Source organism: Rattus rattus, chromosome 7 (assembly GCF_011064425.1).
Source record: "Rattus rattus isolate New Zealand chromosome 7, Rrattus_CSIRO_v1, whole genome shotgun sequence".
Taxonomy (NCBI): domain Eukaryota; kingdom Metazoa; phylum Chordata; class Mammalia; order Rodentia; family Muridae; genus Rattus; species Rattus rattus.
The window spans coordinates 48,327,362-48,347,088 of NC_046160.1; the positions used below are offsets into that span (position 1 = coordinate 48,327,362).

Consider the following 19,727-nt stretch of genomic DNA (forward strand, 5'->3'; position numbering starts at 1 on the left):
CTTGCTTCTTGTCAGCGAGTTTTAAAGCAGAAAGAACCCGAGAAGCTTTTGATTTGCTGCACAGGTTTTTGCCCAGTGATTAAGATAACCTGCTGCATTATGGGCCACATAGTAGGGCTAATCTAACGATATGTTTCAATCTACCTTTACAGAAAAGGAAACTACAACTGAGCTGGTGATTTTTCACTGCAAGGATTTTGTTCCTATTAATATCAAGAGGCAGGGCCACGCTGCAAACATTCTGTTCTCAGCTTTATTTTTATTCCATAGGCAATAATTATCCAGGGCACATGTGTAATTTCTCTTCCATTTAGCTGTTTATATATTTACTACAAGTAGTTTTCAGCTTAAAATTTTCACTGAAAACAAAATATCATTGATGAAAGGGTGAAGGCATGCCAGGCTAACTTCAAGCCCACTAACAAACTACTACTATGGAAAAATATACTAGAGTTCTTAAAATGAACTATTAAGAAAGCTAGCAACCTTAGTTACTAGACCAGTAAGACAGGAAGCAATATAATGGCAGTCTTTGATTTCACCCTTCCTCTGTAAACATGGAAATAGCTGAGGTAAGCCTTATATAAGCAGACATATTAGGCTTGGTCTAGAACTGATTCCGTTTCTCATTTCCTCCTTTGAAGACAAAAACAGGAGTTCCGAGTTCAGTCACACTCACTATTCATGTCAAATCGAAGACAAAGATAGGTGAAATGATTTAGTTTTAAGGTTTACCTCAGTGCTTCTGAATATAAATACAAACATAATACTAACCATATAACTCTCATGATATATACACATCTATATAAGACTATATGTAAGTATATATCAAAGATAAAGGCACCTATGCATATATACTTTTTAAAATATTGATTGTACTTATATTTGTTGTATAACTTGGGCAAAATATTTTTATTCTCAGGCTTTAATTTTCTTCTTTGTAAGATGGGAATAATAACAGTTATTATCTTAAGGGGTTGTTGTGAAAGCACTTAGAATCTGGCATAAGTAAAACTAAATATTAGGTGGTTGGGTATTATAGAGGATATGTTCATTCAATAAAGGCATTGGTTGTTCAGATCTACTGATGAACGTGTGAAAGCAATTACGTAATCTTTCCCCTTATGTTTTAGGGTCATGAGAGTAAGCTGTATTAACATTATGAAGGTGAGTACATGACATTATGAATGAAACTCATGGAACTTCACATCACAGGCAGCAAGGTGACATTCAGAAATAAAAAGATAACTGAGCCATTTAGATGGTGTAGATCTCAGGAATGAAAGCCAATGGCCACCAGGAATCCAACTGTATTATAAAAACATGAAGCAATCTCGTTGAAAGTTGTGGGAGAAGAGGTGCTATCCCAAGTAACTTTAGAAACGTTTGAGTCTGTAAAACTAAAGAGTCTGCAGGTATAAGCTCTGTACTCTGGGAAATAAACATTTCCCATGAGAGTAGATGCTAATAATCTGACATTGCAATACACACATTTATAAATGCATGTGTGCCCTGTGTGTGTGTGTGTGTGTGTGTGTGTGTGTGTGTGTGTGTGTGTGTGTGTGTGTGTGTACGTGTGCTCATGTGTACACAAGAAGGCAGCTTCAGGTGTGCTTCAGGTGGAATGCTGTCCACCTCCTTTCACAGTCTTGATTTCCCTGGAGTTCATCATTGGCTAGGATGGCTGGCCATTGGTTGGGTAGGTCTCCCCAGGGCCAGGATTACAAGTGTGCACTGTAATTCTCAGAAATTTTACATGGGTTTTGAGGATCAAATTCATGCTTTCAAAATAAGCACTTTACTGAGTCAACTCTTTCTTTGGTCTCTCTATATATTGAAAGCAACAATTAAATATAGACAGATGACAGGAAGCTGGTTTCTTACTATTGAAGTAGGAATCACACATAAGGAGAGAAAGCTAGAATGACCCTCTGGTAATATACTAGATTTGGGGAAATTTGCATACACTTTTGTTTATAGATATTGATTCATATATCCCAGGATGGTCTTGAATTCCTGCCTTAGCCTCCCAATCAGTGGGACTATAGGGTTGAACTAGCATGAACAGTTATGTTTAGCTTAATCCAGATGGTTATATACAAATGTACGTGTAGACGAGTGTATACACATGCATTTCTGTTCTGGTTTGAATGCAAAGTGTACTCAATAGATGCACGCGCTTCAACACTTGGTGACACTCACGTGGTGCTGTTTTGGAAGGTTGTGGAATCTTTAGGATGGTGTGGAATGGCTGACAAATAGGTTCTTGGGGTAGGCCTTAAAGGTGGTCTCTATTCCTGGTTGGTTGCACTGAACAAGGTGCAATCTATTGCTGACGTAGACTGATCTATAATACCATGCCATGATGGGATGCATTTCTTGAAATTGATCTAAAATTAATCTCTCAATTACTTTTATCAGGGCTTTTCTCACAGCAACCAGAAAAGTAACCCAGGAAGTTTCTTGGCTCTGTTAGCTCTGATGGCCCCAGATGAAAAGCCGTCCAAGCAGCAAAGAGCACTTGTAGATCCAGGTCTTTTTTCTAATATTATTTCTCAATGAATGGAGGTTTCTTTGAGAAATAACTGTCTTAGGCCTGGCCAAGGAAGGGCCAGTTAAAAGGCCTATGCAACCATAAGTAGAGGAAGTAGTCAAACGGAAAACCAAACAAACAGAAAACTCAACCCCTATCAATCCCCAACAACAACAACAACAACCACCACTCTCATCCCACACTGACCTGGACACGTGAAGGGACAAAGGGCAATTTAAAACCCACCACTGGATAAAAAGCAGAGCATCGGATCAATAAACCAGTGCTGGACTACAACCCATATCTGTATGAGTGATTTGACACTTCCTGTGTTCCAGTAGGTAACCTGCCACCCACAATTGTGCTGTGATTAACCTTGGAGTGTTAGACACAAAAAGCAGACATGAGAGAGTGCTTGATGGGGAGAAGGTAGGGGGAGGGAGGGAAGGGAAGTATGAAAGAAGATGGTAAGTGACTAAAATTTAATACTGTTTGTATGAAACTGTCAAACAAGTCTCTCAAAATAGAGAATCGACAGACCTCTCATGGAGAAGAATTCCAAGAAATCTGCTAATGCACCGTCCCCAGGGAAGAGAGCACACGTTTCCATTTTCTAGGAACAGACTGCCCCTTGTGACTTACTTTCCAGGAGTACAGCATGAAGGAGGGAAGCACCTCACAGGGACAAACATCAGTCCCAGTGAGGTCAAAGCAGGTGACCTGAGAAGCCAGTCATGGATCTGTAAGGGCTCTTTCAAATGCCTGCTATGATGTTATACTAAAAGCTACCAACAGTTTCTGTGGTTAAGAATAAAAAGTTTAAAAGTGGTCTATATCTAGCTTTTGTGCTTTTAAATACTCAAAAGAAAAAAGAATCTCTTATTTGTATGTGTGTGTGTGGTGGGGGCATGTATATGCTATGGCCTATGTATGGTCTGAGGACAACCAAAGGTGCCAGTCCTCACCTTCTGCTTTGGTTGAGGCAAGGTCTCTTTTGTTCTTCCTGTTTCAGATACCAGGCAAGATGGCCTTCAAACTTTGTCTCACTGGAGAAGCAGCCAGGGTACGGATCTGACCTACCTAGATCAGCTTTCCATGTGTTCTGGGGATCTGAACTCAGGTCCTCAGGTTTGTATAGTAAGCAAGCATTATCCATTGAGTCATCTCCCAGCCTGAAGTATTTGTTTTTAAAAGTATGATTTAAAAGTAACTTATTATACTACTAAAGTATCAGGCTATTACATATTTGTAACATATTCATTTTATATAGATCTTAGTGTAATGTTGTTTTAGAGCTACTAATAAAGAGATATACGAACATTGTCATTTTGGGGCTCTCTATGAAGAAGCTCCTTATTATTTCTGCCTGTCTTACTGTTGAATTGGGTCAGTAGATCCTCAATAAAGTGCCATGCAAGAGAAGGAAAGACTATGCTGGGCTATTCAAAGCTTGACTTTACAGCTCTGACATTGGAATTATCCTACTAACTTCTAACAGAATGGGGATACACTGTTGTCTGTTCTTAGAATGTACATCTGCGGTCAATGTGTTATTTCAGTCTTGTTTTATGGGGTTTGGCTCTGGACCTTGTTAACAAGTATGATGCTCAATGCTCACTAGAGGACAGTGTACAGCACCAGCAAATGACTCGTTTCATATTTCTTAGAGGATCTGGAAGTTTTCATCATAGAGATAATAAAATATTTAACTTTCCTAATTTGGTTTAACTGAATACATATATTGCAACATTGTGAATCTTATAATCATGCTTTACAAATACAACTAAAATTGGCCTTATTGCACAAAAATTTAAAGATGAAAACTTCTGGATCAATGCAGTTTGTTTGCGAAGTTAAGGACACATACCTTCTCAGTTTCTCAAAATGAAATTGGACCCATTTTGTGGAAAGATGAATATGTCGAAATTCTTTTTGTTTCAAAACCAAAAAAGCTGGCAATAGATATTCCGTCTTTGGAGGCTTAGCCATCAATGTCATTGGTGGCCTGATCTACAGTTAACTTTTGCTCATTACCTCTTCTGGGCCATCTTCTCTGTTGCTTAGGCTGGTCCACACAGCTATTAGGAGCAAACCCTTTGCAGTATCACGCGCTTCTAAAGAAAGCTTGTTTTGTTTTACATTTCTTATCAGCAGTCCAGCAACCTCCTATCTTAGGTTTCCTCTAAACCAACTGGTTTCCAATAGGACATCCTCAAGGCCACCAGGAATGAAGTTCCCACCCTTTCTAAATTGTGGGCTTGCTTTGATGTTTAGAGTTACTTGCTTGTATAAGCATTTTGTTCTCCAGTTTCTGTAACTTTCTGCAAAAGTACATTTTACTTTATTGCTTTAGCTAGCAAACTGACATATATCCAACACTTTTGTACAACAATATTGTAAGATGGCCATGAGAAACTAGGCCAGTAATCCTAGCTACTCAGGAGCCAAGGCAGGATTGAAAACTCAAGGCCCTCCTGGGTTACAGTGAGTTCATGGCCAGCGGGAGGAACACATTGAGACTTTATATAAAAATAGAGTAACAAGAAATCTAGAGATATAGTTCATTGGTACAGCTCTTTTCTAGTAGTCAGTGAGGCCTAGGTTCATACCTAGTGTCACCAGGACAATACAAAGCTCACAGTCTGTCCTGACACCCTCTAGCTTTACAGTGACCAAAGTGATGGTCCCATAATTACAAAATAAGAATAGGTAACATTAATTTTTAAATATTTTTAATTTTTAATTCAAAGGATTTGTTTCTAGCTTTCATTAGGGTATTTTCCAGAGGTCTCTCAGGAAATGGCTCACTGCTCATGTAGGAAACATTGAACGCCCACTCTGTGCCACATACTGACTGGGTCCAGTATTTGGGGGCATCAAGGAGACATAGCTGAAGACGAGAGAGATTCCTGATTTCATGAAACTTGCATTCTACGAGAAGGCAGAAAAATCAGAAAGAAAACTAGCCAGTATAAGTACTGTGAAAAGAACACAGCAAGAAGAGATGATGGTGGGTGAAGGGGAGCGGAGGGTAGGTCTCCTTCCTGGTATTGATACATTCTTCTGAATAGAGCTGATTATGCTAATTATTACTGTTTAGCTGTGCTAATTACTGTCTCAGACAGTAGGATGTCCAGGAGCAGGGCCTGGGCCTATGTTATCAGAACCAATTGTATAGACGAAGTAAGTTCTGGTTCAGAGCTTTGATTGGGAGGGTTAGAAATCTTGATTTGTCCCCAGGCTTACAAAGTTCTGAAAGCTAAAGGCATTACCCACGTCACAGCACAGATTTGTGTGCAAATACATTTCCATTCTTCTCCCCTTTCCCACGGGTCCCTTAGCCTGGGATGGTCTTGAACTTGTTTTACTTATCTCTAACTGGCCGTAACTCTGGATGTCTAGTTCTCTAGGCTTACAGCCCCAGTGCTGGGGTTACAGGCATTTGTTGCTCCAGCTGACTTATGTGGTACTGGGGATTTAACGGAGGGGGCTCTGTGCATGTTCAGCCACGGCTCCTAATCTGTCACCTTTATAAAAAGGGAAGACAACTTGCTTCTACAAAAGGAAAACGATGGAAAGGAAAAAGTGGAACAGAATACCCAGGGAAGCCACCTAAATTACAGTTTTAATTCAGTAGTTGGTATTTTAAACATTAATGAACCTTCTGCATTCTTATTTACAGGATGGAACAGTATCTTCTTTCAGGTTCCTCTATTTCTTCTCTTGGTTTCTTTTAGTGTCAATGCAGTTTGTGTTTTTCAGTCTTGTTTCCTATTTATAGATTAATCTGCAAACTATATTTTATTGTATGGCAGAAGTTAGAATGCTCTTGTTCCAGTAATGTAGAAATTAGATATACGTTGCCCAGTTAAAAACAAAAAAACGACTTTGTTATAAACTCGATGAATGGAACAGTCAGGGTTTTTCTTCAAAGTCTGTATGATATCATAAATGAATTTTTCCTTGGGTGGAAACAGCAGAATAGAGATAACACAGGGTTTGTAATGCACTTGCTTTATTCACTGTTGTGAGAACTTATGAGTACCTACTTAAATTACATGTAGCACAATAGTACCATTGTTAAGTGCAAAGATTCCAGTACAGAGGAAGTAACTATTGGCCTTAGTTTTCCACAATTCCTTTTATAAACTTTTTTTTTTGTAAGAACGCGACACAAGTGTTTTATTTTTCAAGTCCAAACACTTCTCAATTTCCTTATAAATTGATTTGTAACGGCAGAGGCTTTTCAGGAAAACTACTTCACCGCAATTCAGGAAGAAGTGGAGTGAATTTTACTACATTCGTGTAGAAATAGGCTGAGACAGGTGTCATGCTATCAGCAGGATTTTAGAGTTCGTCTCATTTCATTCGTAACTACTGTTATAGAGACATCTGTTGAAACTCATTCACTCTGATAAACATATTCTATAAGTATTTTAAAAAATTATCCCAATATAGCTGTGGAAACTGCAGCTACCGGGTAAAAGCTGCTTGATTTCGAAGGCTTTCCATGGAGGAAGAAACACTAAGCCTTCTAGATTGGGCAGGTTCTGGCCAATCAGCAAAGCAGCAGCTCTTAACTCTGCCAGGATCGGAGTGAAGGCGATCTGCCCGGATCACGTCTACAACCTGTCGCTCACCCAGCACAGGACTTACTGAGCGCTGGCAGCAACAGAGACAAGTTTCGGCCAAAGTTTCGGAATGAGGCGCGGCGCGGGCGGCAGTTTCAGGTCACCGCGCGACGGAGGGGACCACAGCCGAGTGTCCCGAGCACTGTACGGTCTCCACAGGGTCGGGGAGTTGCGCGATGGAAGTTTCTCCGCCAGCACGCAGTCTGCGCTGCGCCACCAGCCCGTTTACCGGCCACCTCCGTGGTCCAGGATCCAGCCAGCAGCCGAGGCCCGGGATCGCGCGCGGCCCAGCCCCCGCCTCCGTCCCTGCGCGCGCCGGCGCCATGGAGACAGTCACAAGACGCTCGCGCCCGGCCCGCCAGCCAATGGGAGCGCACGTCGCGGGGAGACGCGGACGTCGCTCTTCCAAGATGGCGGCGCGTCCGTCGCGAGCAGCCGGGCCGGGGGGAAGCCAGCGAAGCCGAGTAAAGCCGCCGCCCGGGACAGGACTGAAGCAGCAGTTGCCGCCGTTGGCGGCGGCCCGGGCAGTTTCCGCTGCTGCTACGGCTGTTGCCATGCGGCGAGGCTAGGGAGGACGTCACTCCCCCGGGGTGTAATGATGTTAACAGAGGTAAGCGGCGCCCAGTGTTTACCTGAGAGGCGGGTGAGCGGCCGGCGCCAGCCCGTCACAGACGCCGCTCCCGGCGCTGGGCCCGACCTGAGCCGCGGCCCGGCCGGGCAGCCGCAGGGTTCCCACAAGTGCCACCGAGTGGGCGCGGTGCTGACTCGGCAGAGTTCCACCTCCTCCTGCCGCCGCTCCCCTTCGCCCGAGCTGTCGCTTCTCCGTGGAGTCCGCGTCCCGCTGCCCTGAGGCGGTCGTGGTCCCCGCGTCCGTGTGCCGGCCCTTGTCCGCGTCCCTGGGCTGCGGGGCCCTTCCCCTCCCGGCTGGGTCAAGCTTGTGGCGGTGGCAGCCAGCCTGAGCGATTCTGCCTTTCACCCCTACTCTGGCTGCTCCGCGAAGTGAGCCAGGTTCCTCCAGCCACACTCGCTGGCCTCGTGCCCTCCTCCCCTGCCCCCACATCCCGTCACGTTCCTTCAGTCCCCTGATCCCAAAGTTCAGTTTGGCATCCACCTTCCTGACCTGCGGATGGCCCCCTTGCTTCTCTCTGTGGAACAGTTTTTCTCATTTGACCTGAAATGGAAGTAGGGCAACAACGATGAACCAATCAGTTTCCCTTTCCTTAGTGCCCACTGTCCAGTGCAAAAACCAGACTTTTGAAGAAGTAGAGTTTGCCTGCACTAGCAATACTTTAGGGGGAAGAACATAATCGGTGCAACTAGTTTAATGACCAAAGGTGACATAGCTGTGTTAATGGTCTATTGCAGGTGTGGATGTCTGACGCTTGTATATTTGATAAAAATGCCAGGAGCTGCTCAGTTATGTTCTTTTAGGATCCTGATGTCAGGGACTGGTTTGGACATCTTTGTGAGCTGATGTGAGGGTAATAACGTTGATGGTCATTGGAAAGCAGTCCTACACGGGCCAAAAGGACATAAAAACATTCGAAACAAGTGGATTTTACTGGGTGAAAAGCGATGGTACAATAGGACACACTGAACTTTCCAAGTTTTGGGAACTTGTCTAGCTAAGCCGTCTTGTACTTTACCGTTTGTTTTCATCTGTGTCCCGAATCTGGCATACACGACATGCCTGGGAAATCCCTGTTGTTTGATTGTTAGCTTATGAACCACACATTTCTAGGAGTGAGACATTCACTTTAGGTGTCCCAATTCTACATATTTCTGAAGTTACTTTCATTGTCACAGACTTTGGTTATATTGTAAGTTGTCATTAGTTGTAGATTTAAAAAGCAAATAGCATTTCAATGAGAAGCTGTTCTTATATCAGTATTAATAACTTTTCAGTGGTGTCTATAATATATAGCATGAAATGTTTTGCAAAAACTTTTTAGAGTTTTGATCTTTTCACATGAAAGCGAGCTAATACAAGGATACTGTCTTGATTTGGATACCCTGAGGGTTCTAATCGTGTGTATTTTAATATGACTTAATGTTTCAGTGAAGCATTTTAAACAGGTCAGAGATGGTAGTAAGCTGTCCTTTTATGTGTGTGTGTACGTATGTGTACATCACACGGCCTTGTTATGGCAGAGTAGTGTTCCAATGCGGGCAGTTCCTGTAGAGCTATTTTATCAAGCAGTACTTGAAGCTGCTGCTCTAAAGTAAAACTCAGATTAAATTGTACTTTGATCTCGTCTCTGATTTTCAGTATACATTTTATAGATAAGCAGACAGAAGCCTAGAGACTTGTCCAAGGTCAAACAGTTCTTAGTGAAATAGTTGACACTAGAAATCGCATCCCCTGACTCAGCTCAGAGACCAACCACTTTGCTCAGCAGCCTTTCAGTGAGTAGTTTTCAGCTTTCTTGACCAATTTTAAAACATCTTACTTCCTCATCTGAATATTGTCATCAGATGAACAGAAAAGAATTCATCGAGAGTTTTGCTGAACTTAGCTTGCCATTTTTTTTTTTAAAGTCCCATAAACAGTCCCTTTTTGAAGTATTGTAGATACAAATGACTGTGTGTCTGCAAGTGGTAACTTACACCAGTCAGCAGGTCTTAGGATTTGGGGGATATGATTTAATTGTTAGATCTCAAAATCGAATGTGATGAGCTGCATCGTGAAAGGTTTTCTTACTTTATCAGTCATGTTGAGCAGACATTTTCCCTGGTCAGAAGGCAGTGAGTTAGGGTAGGTGATATTGTCACCATTAGCTGTGTGACAAAATGGATTGAGAAGGTGAAAATAACTTGATTAAAAACCACAGAATAAGAATCACACTTAAGCCTTCTTATTTAAAGTTCTGTGGTATGTTGCGATCTCCCACACAATGTAGAATCCCTCCTCCTCCCTTTTCTCTTTCCCTTCTTCCTTTCTCCTCCTTTCTTCCATTCCTGTCCTTTTTATTTTGTTTCCACTTCTGATATTTTCGCTATGCTAGTCTTTAATAAAGTAAAGTAGGGGTACATAGATATATGATCAAACTATCAGTAATAATGATTCATATGAAAATATTTACTTTTGCATTTGTCAAATTATGCATTTGGTTGAAACTTCAGGAATGAGATAACATGAGTTATTCATTAAGAGCAATTTTAAATAAGGTAAAAGGAAAATTACTCAATTAAGCAAACTAATATCTACATTGAACTTTGAAACCTGGAAAAGATAATAGTGTGAATGAAAGTACAGGCCTGGTTAGGCAGTTCTCATCTTTAACTTTTTGGCTTCATTTTTTGCCTTAAAGTATTTGTTAGTGCAGTTGAATTATTCGGAAGGCTATTTATTTTCTGTATTTGTATATCTTTATATTTTCCATCATGGATGAAACAGGTACTTTTAATATACAGTTAAGATTTTTTTCTCTATGATTTTGTCACTATTTTTAATGTTTTTCTTATAACATTGGCTTTCTGCTTATGAATAATAAACTTTACATCTCAAAATTGGGGCTTTTTTAATGTCAACGTTTGTTTTAATTAGTGTGAACTTTCTCAGTATTAAAATATTAAATATCACTGAATTTCATTAGTAAACTTTTAAAGTTTTCTTGATATTTCAGAAGCTATACTGATTCAGAAGCTATGATAATTCTGGAAATAGTTTATGATAGCTAAGTAAAAGCAATAGGAGATGGAGGAAAATGTGCTAAGTTGATTGTGTAAGGTGGAGTAGGCTGTTTTGTATAATCAGTTGTCAGTCATTTGCTGTTTCTGGGCATGGACAGTGAATGGGCAAGATGGTTCAGACCTTCAGTTCTAGCACCGAGAAGTAGGAGCCAGAGGAGCTAGGCCAGCATCTGGTTGTTAAGTCAATCTGGGCTACATGAGACCCTGCCTCAGAAACAGACAACAGCTGAAAACGAGAATGAGAAGTGCAGTGAAAGATAGAAATAGAAAGTGCCTAGACTTGTATATATGGAACATTAAGTGAATTTTAAATAAAATAGTTTATATTTGTGTTAAATCACTTCACCCAGCTTTATTGATTTTTAGATATGAACACTGGCTTTTTACTTCAAGGTTAACAGATATGAAACAGATGGAAAAGACCCTAATGGTAGGACTTTTAGCAGTCCCAGCTTGTTAAGAAATTAAAAGGCTTTGTGGTTCAGATGAATTAGGAGGATACTTGTTCAAAGAAAATGAAATCAGTTTCCTCTCTGGAGGACTGCTCATTGCTTTCTATGGGTGATTGACTCAGAAAGAAAGTGATACAGTTATAGCTTATTGCAAACTTATGTGACCATGGAGACTTCCAGAAATGCTTGTGCTTTATGTAGTGAAGCTTTGAGACTTAGTGGAGGATGGTTGTGCATCAAGGAAAGGGCTGAGCTTCTAGGGACCCTTTAGTACACAACTGTACAAATACCCTTGCCTCTAAGTACTATGTAAAATACTATGGCAGGATTTTATTGATTAGTGTATTTATGGTGGAAATACTCTTGGGATCGATTAATCCTTAAACTATATGAGCTGCTTCTTTATTTATTAATGGCATTGTAAAGGCTGCTAACCAGAACAAGAACTTTGAAGGCTTCTTGGTATTCAAGGCATGTGAAGAGGTGTGAAAAGGACTGTACAAAGGGAGTGGAAGGTTTCACTGGAGTGACACTGGCTTGCTAGTCTACACTTCCCTTGTTTGGCATGTTTAGAGGAGCTGAGCTGAATAGTAGTTTGTTTTGTTTTGCTTTGTTGAGACAGGGTCTCATGTAGCCCTCATTGTTCTTGAACTCTATATAGACCAGGCTGGTCTTGACTCATGGAGATCTATTTGCCTGCCTCTGCCTCTCCAGTGCTGGGGCTAAAGGCGTGTGCCACCACGCATGGCTGAATGTTACTTCTCTTTTAATTTAATTTTTATTTTATTAAAATGTGTTTTTTCTTGAGACAGGGTTTCCTGTGTAGCCCTAGCTAACCTGGAGCTTGCTTTGTAGCCCAACTGGCCTCGAGCTCACTGAGATCCTCCTGCCTCTGGCTTCCAAGTGCTGGGGTCAAAAACATTCATCAGCACTACCCCACAAGATTTAATTTTTAAATGAATGTTTATTTTCACAATCTTGTATGTTTAACAGAGTACAGTGTGGTATTTGAATTAATGTATACAGTTTGAAATGATTCGGTGAAGCTAAATAACACCCATCACCACCTTTTCTTTCATTATTTAGAGAATTCTTAATTTCTTTCTGTAGTCAAATTCTTATAGGTAGGACTACATATTTAATACAGTACATTACCTCTGTGCAAGTGGAAAATTGTTTACTATTTCTAGCCAAATATGACTGTTATTTTCTGTGTAGTGTTCTTTTACCATAGTAAATTGGTATACGCTTTTGCTAAGTTGATAGCACAGTTAAAACCTCCAAAAGTTCAAATTTTATCAATATAATTTGAGACACACATACCTCAATACTAGCATGTTGTTGAGTATCAACAGCAGTTACAGCCTTTCCAGGGTTTACAGGCATCCTTTTTAAAATGAACTTTCCTTAGTTTTTTAATAAATACATTGGTACTAGTCCCTCTGTTTAGTTTACCTAAACATTTCTCCCTATTTGAAATTTTGTAGCTTTTGACCAACTATTGCCATCTGATTACCAGATGATAATGCCATTCTCCTTTCATCTGTGAGCTCATTTTGCAGACGGTATGAGAGACTCCGAAGTATTTGCTTGGTTTATTTAATTTATCATAATGAGCTCCATGCTCACTTATCTCGTAGAAGCTCCCTCTACTCATCCTGATGGACTCTGTAAGTTGATTAGCTATTTGGATGCTGAGAAAAGTGTTGTCATGTACAGTGCACATATCCCTTTGACAAGTCTTCACATGTATATACAGAATTTATATTGTGGGATCATAGAAGTTTTTCTGTTTCAGTTTTTTGAAGAATGGCCATGTGTCTTATTCTGTGACAGCCATAACAATTTCCATGCTACTGTTGGTATCTTTTACCTTTTTGATAAGAGCTACTCTAACAGGGAGATATGAAGTAATCTCATCGTAGCTTTAATTTACATTTTCCTGATGGTGAGCAGTTTTTCATTTCTATGTTGACCTTTTGCTCAGTATTAAAATGGGTTATTGGTTTTCTTAAATTAAAATGTTAGAATCTCTTATATGTTGTGAACAGTAAACCCTATCAGAGTTGCAAGTATTTTCTACCATTCTATGAGTTGTTTTATCTTTAAACTTTACTTATTGTGTGTGTGTGTGTGTGTGTGTGTGTGTGTGTGTGAACTCCCCATCCCAGAACTTTAATTTGGGGCCCCGGTAGGATGGCCCAGCACATAAAGCCACTTGCTTACAAGCTTGGTGACCTGAGTTTAATTTCTAGAATTCACATGAAGGAATTCATAGAGAGAACTGATTTCACAGAGTTGTCCTCGGATCCAGACTATACATGTTCTCTTTCCTCCATCCTGTGCACAAAACTTTAAAAGAGATTTATTTTTAATTTTTAAATAATAATGGTATATATATTTTCAAGAAATTTAAGGGGCTTGACTTTTGTTTTGTTTTTTTTTTCAAGTTTTCAGAGGTTAGACATCAAAATAAAGTGATTATTTTTATTTTTATTATTTTTAATTCATCATGCCCTTATTCTCTTTTTTAAATTCTTTTCTGTTGCAATAGGGTCTTACTGTGTAGCACAAATTGGCCTTAGACTTTAGATTTTCCGGTCTTATTCTTTTGAGAATTGAAGTTATAGATGTTTGTCATCATGCCACCTGTCTATAAGGAGGTATTATGACTGCAAACAAAAGCCAAAAGTGATATTTTAGTTAACACCTATATCTGAAGGCCTTTTACATGCTAAGGAAGTGGTATTTGCACACCAAATAATTTGATGATCAGTTTTTTGCAGAAATATAATTGGTATACTATTAGGGTATGATAAGAAGCTCTCTGACATTGGTATATATTTACAAATTTTCCTATAGTTTGGGGGAAATAAGTTGAACGTTGGGGTGGGAGTAGGAAATAACTTCAAGATTTCAGGCCTTTATAAATCATATGGTCATTGCAAAATCTTTTGTTGTATATCTCTTAATTTAAACACTACCAGCACTTACCTGCAAACTTTTGCAGATAATAAAAGGCTGTATGTTTTAATGTTATGTTTAATATTGCTAGGTGTAGTACTCACACTTACTGAAGATTTGTGCTATTTCTAGTTGCATTAAAAGGCTTGCGGGGATATTTGAAATAGATCGTGATGGGAGGAAAGCAACAATAACTGCTGCCCACTACTGCAGCAGTGAAAGATAGGGAGCATGGACTAGAGAAGAGAGGAACTGCCTTCTGTCCTGAGCCCAGTGCTGGCCCATGAACGCCATTTGGTGGGAAAGATAAGTGACTTCACGGATTTCTTCTCCTGAGCAAGCTTCTCCGATTGTGGCTCTTAAATCTCGTGATTCCACAGGCTGTCATGTATTTCTCACCTGGCAATACTCTAGAACTGTTTCTAGTTTAGAGACAGGTTTTATTTTGATAATATAATGTCCCAAATATTTAGTAGAGAGAACTTTGAGTTACAGCAAATGATAGCTTTTAAATTGTTTTAAGGACTGGAGAGATGGCTCAGTGATTAAGAGCATTGACTGCTCTTCCAGAGGTCCTGAGTTCAATTCCCAGCAACCACATGGTGGCTCACAACCATCTGTAATGGGATCCGATGCCCTCTTCTGGTGTGTCTGAAGACAGTGACAGTGTACTTACATATAATAAATAAATCTTTTTAAAAAATTGTTTTAAGTATTTAAAAAATATTGTAATTGAGGAAATGCGTATGTTTGAATAATGGTGGTGTATACTTTAAATCTGTTGCTAATATTATTACAGGAGTGAGACAACATACAAATTAGCCTGTACGCTGAGCATTATAAGGAATGACTCACAATCCCTATTTAATAATGGGATCATGAAGTAGTCCTTTGAACTTTGTAACCATTAGTTTCCTTGTGAGTAAAAATGAGATAATAACAACCTTGGAAAATTTGTGAAAAGAAGATTGAAACATGTTATTATAAATAATATCTTTAAGGCTTTAGTTAAAATTGTACTGGAGGTACGTTTGTTTATCAGATGAGACTCTGGCTACTTTGTGTTAAACGCATGCTAATAAGATCTGGTGATGTGGTGAGTCAGACTAAGAAACCTGTGTTCAGACGCCTCACTGTCATGGCTAAATTTAGTTCTTTGCCACACTTTGGCCATTAAAACTGAGGTCTTAAATTCTTTTGCCAGAATGAAACAAGTTATTTCATTAATGAGTGAAATTAAGAGGAAAAGAAGGTTTGAGAATGTGGTTTAAAGTTGAATCTGCCTTGGTTTAGCCATACAACTCCAGGTGAAGCTATTACTGTGTTTGGGTGAGCTGGCAGTCCTGATTCAGCTTCTAACAGCAGCACTGTCCTCACTTCCTGTCCACCTGCAGTTGCTCTAGAAAAGAATCCAGAAGGCTAGGTAGAGAAAGTCTGTGAATCTTGGGTTGTTTTCTTCCATGGGTGTTGGGAGTTTATTGCATTCATGCCATAGGCAGGTGCTCTGTTACTAAGCAAAAGCTGTAAGACCTCTGAGTCCAGTTCTTTGTTTTTCAAAAGATTTACATATTGTTAGAGTAGTATATCACATTTTACTGACAGACTGTCAAATCCCATTCACCTAGTGAAATAATACTTGCACTCTGGTCTGATCGATGCATGCTTTATGTTTATTTAGTGTATTTTTTTTCCTACCAGTGTGAGTACTTGAATGTGATGATTAAAGTTTCATTCCCCAGCCTGAAACAGAACTTTAAACTGAATACTTCACACTAAAGTATGTGTTGATAGAAGGAATCTTAAACAGTTCCTCAAGAAAAATTAAGACGAGTGAAAAATAACTTAGATATGATCACTTATAATAGTACAAAATGACTGATTTTCATGGTACTTTGTTGAATTTTTCAGTTTGATGACTTTTAATGTTCCTGTGAAAGTTTACAAATGTGTATGAATGAAAAATGTTATCATTGATTTCAGAGTTGGAAAATTTGGGACAGGGAACATTTTCAAAATGTTCAGGTCTTACCAGATTCTCTGGATTAAAATATTTCTTAGTTGCACAGATTACTACTGGGTCATTTTGTCCATCTATCTATTGTTTACAGAAGTAATATGTATCAGGAGAGTTTGCTGTTGTTAATAACACATTTCCGCCTTGTTTAGATGTTTAAAGTGGTGTGATGATCTACATAGAGTTCTGTAGCATGAGAAGCAAGTATGTGTCAACTCATGTTAACTTTGTAGCACCGTTTTCTCCAGTTTCCCGAGACACCCTTTAAAGTCTCATGCCTTTCTGAAAACCCTAAAGTGAATCTTGACTCTTTGAGCTTTAATCCTTGACCTGAACCTCATATTTGAAAAGTCCTTGGATGTTGCTTTATTTAATCTTGAATTGATTTTATTCCTGAAATATTGAGTCTGTTTTTAGCCTGCTTGTGGTTTGGAACAAGATAGATATGTAATCCTTTGCATTGTGAGGTTTTAAGTTTTTTTTTCATTGTTGACAACCAACATATGCAAAAGATAAGCCTTTCAGATCACCATCTTTTAAGGTTTGGAGGTCATTAAACGGACTGAAGTACTGTTTCAATGGAAGAAATAACTGAAACAAAAGTTTCAGCATGTTTCAATTATTACGTAAATTTTATAAGGTAATGATGCGATGTCAAGATATGATGATATATGTTATCCAGTGTTTCTTCAAGCCATAAGATACTTTGTAATCCATTCTTGATTTCTGCTTCTGAATTTGAAATAAACCTTTTTCTTTTTTCGAATCAGTGTTTTTATGTGATATCTATCTATCTATCTATCTATCTATCTATCTATCTATCTATCCATCATCCATCCATCCATCCATCCATCCATCCATCTATCTATATTCCCCAAGCTCTGCCTACTGTTTGACTTTGGGTCTCTGTCTCTGTTTCCATCAATTGCTGGGTGAAGCCTCTCTGATGACTGGTATTCTGGGCTTTTGACTGCAAGGATAGCAGAATATCATTAATAGTGTCAGGGCTGGGCTTCCTCTCATGGCATGGGTCTCAAACTGGGCCAGTCATTGGTTGGCCTTTACTTCAAATTCTATTCCATCTGTTAACCTTCCACATCTTGAAGGGAGGAAAAATTGTGGGCCTAAAGTTTTATGGATGGGTCTGTGTCCCAGTCCCTCCATTGGAAGTCTTACCTAGTTACAGGAGATGGCCAGTTCAGGCTCCATATCCCTATTGCTAGGAGTGTTAGCTAGTGTCACACAGATTCCTGGGAGTTTCCATTGCCCTAGGTTTCTAGCTTGTCCCAGAGATGCCTGCCTTCCACCCCCAATCCAATTGTTTCTCCAGTTGCAATCTCTCTCACCTATACTACCCTTTCCCAGCCTTCTATCCAACACCAAATGTCTTAATTTATTTTTCCATCTCAGTGAGATTCAGTCCTCCCACCTCCCACCCTGGGCCCCTCCTTCTTACTTAGCTTCTTTGGGTCTGTGGTTTGTAGCATAGTTATTCTAATAATCCACTCATAAGTGAGTACATACCATGTTTATTTTTTCTGCGTCTGGGTTATGTCACTCTGGATGGCCTTTTCTAGTTCCATCCATTTGCCTGCAAATTTCTCCATTGTGTAAATGTACCACATTTTCTTTATTCATTCTTTGGTTGAGGAGCATCTAGGTTGTTTTTAGTTTCTGGCTATTATGAAAAACCTGTTTTGAATTTAGTTGAGCAAGTGACCTTATGGTGGGGTATCTTTTGGGTATATTCCCCGGAGTGGTATAGCTGGGTCTTGAGGTAGAACTATTTCCAGTTTTCTGAGAAACTGCCAACTTGATATCCAAAGTGGTTATACAAGTTTGCACTCCCACGGTCAATGGAGGAGTGTTCCCCTTGCTCCTGATCCTCACCAGCATGTGCTGTCTCTTGAGTTTTTGATCTTAGGCATTCTGACGGGGTAAGGTGTAATCTCAGAGTTGCCTTGGTGTGTATTTCCATGATGGTTAAGGATGTTGAACATTTCTTTAAGTGCTTCTCAGCCATGAGAGATTACTCTGTCGAGAAATTCTCTGTGTAGGGCTGTACTCATTTTTAAATTGGATTATTTGGTTTGATGACAAACTAGCTTTCTTAAGCATGTGTGCTTTGGTTAGGAGTGATGACGTGCAGGATTGCTTGGTTTGAATATAACTTTTGGCGTTCTAAGCCTTTTTGACTTTGGTGAAGTGCCTAGTCTTCTGAACCTCTTTGAGCCAGATAATCTAATATTTTCCTTTGTCAGTTTTAAGTAACTTATCTTAGGCATTATATTTCTAGTGTGAATTAGAAGATTAGATTTATACTTAATTTCAGAGGGAAATCAAGAGGGATTGCACCTGTATAATATAAATTGGCCAAAAATCAGAACATTTGGTTAACTATTATTTTTCTTATGTCTATAAAAGCTTTTAATGTAGATAAAAAGAAAGAGAACATTACAGGACACTCATATTACACTTTCAAAGTATCATTGCTATACAGTGTTCTCATATGCAAAGGACTATGATTCTTGTCAGCTCGATAAAATTTCATGTAAAGTCATTCCAAATAATTGAAATGCAAGCCTTAGAATGTCAAATGGATGGATTATTTTATAATTCATTAAATTCTAATGAGTTTTTTTATTAAACGGGGAACTAAAAGGTGAGAAATAGTAAAATTAACCCCTCTAGAATACACTTGTGTAAAGGGCTGTTATTGGAAATAAAATTTTTGCTTATATAAGTAACAATTATGGATATTTAAGCATATAAATAATTTTGGTCTCTTAATACAGCAGCTATATAGGCAGGCTCATCTTATATCTAAACAAATGTTGATAGAATATTGTAGAATCATTTTTAAAAACAATTTTGATTTAAAAGTTTTCATCTTTATTACAGAAATGAAAATTTATATACTTGCTGTAGTATTGGGTTTCTTCTTTCTTATTAAAACATTGGCTGTTAATTGAAGATACAAAACATGACTTAAGATGAATTTTTTTTTAACCGGAAAGATGACCTGTCCACTGGAAAATAATACTGACTACAGTATTTTTTGTTTGTTTTGTTTTTTCAAAATAACATACAACTTGATTAATAAAGAGGTATAGAAAATATTTCTCCTTTTTTTGTGTGAGTATATGAGTGTGTTATGTGTGTGTGTGTATGTGACCATGGTGATGGGAGCATGTGTGTGTGCTTGTGGATACCGGAGTTCAACATTGGCAATCTTCTCTATAATTCTCCACCTTAATTTTTTATTTTTATAATGCTCAGGATTCAACTCAGGGATAATTCATACAAGGCAAACCACTAAGCCAAATTCTATCCTTTCTACTTCACTTTTGAGGCATCTAGAGCACTCCTGTTGGCTAGACTGGCTGCTCAGTAAGCCCACGGATCTGCCTTACTCTGCTTCTGAACCTGGAATGGATACA

General features: G+C 39.2%; 1 protein-coding gene across 1 annotated transcript in view; it reads left to right on the forward strand.

Annotated features, from left to right (window-relative positions):
• Positions 1 to 7,050: 7,050 nt before the first annotated feature.
• Snx13 (sorting nexin 13) overlaps positions 7,051 to 19,727 on the forward strand; it is a 103,014-nt gene continuing 90,337 nt past the window's right edge. The window contains 1 exon segment of the mRNA XM_032907648.1: positions 7,051 to 7,774. Within this exon segment, the coding sequence (XP_032763539.1) occupies positions 7,235 to 7,774 (540 nt within the window). The 5' untranslated portion in view covers positions 7,051 to 7,234.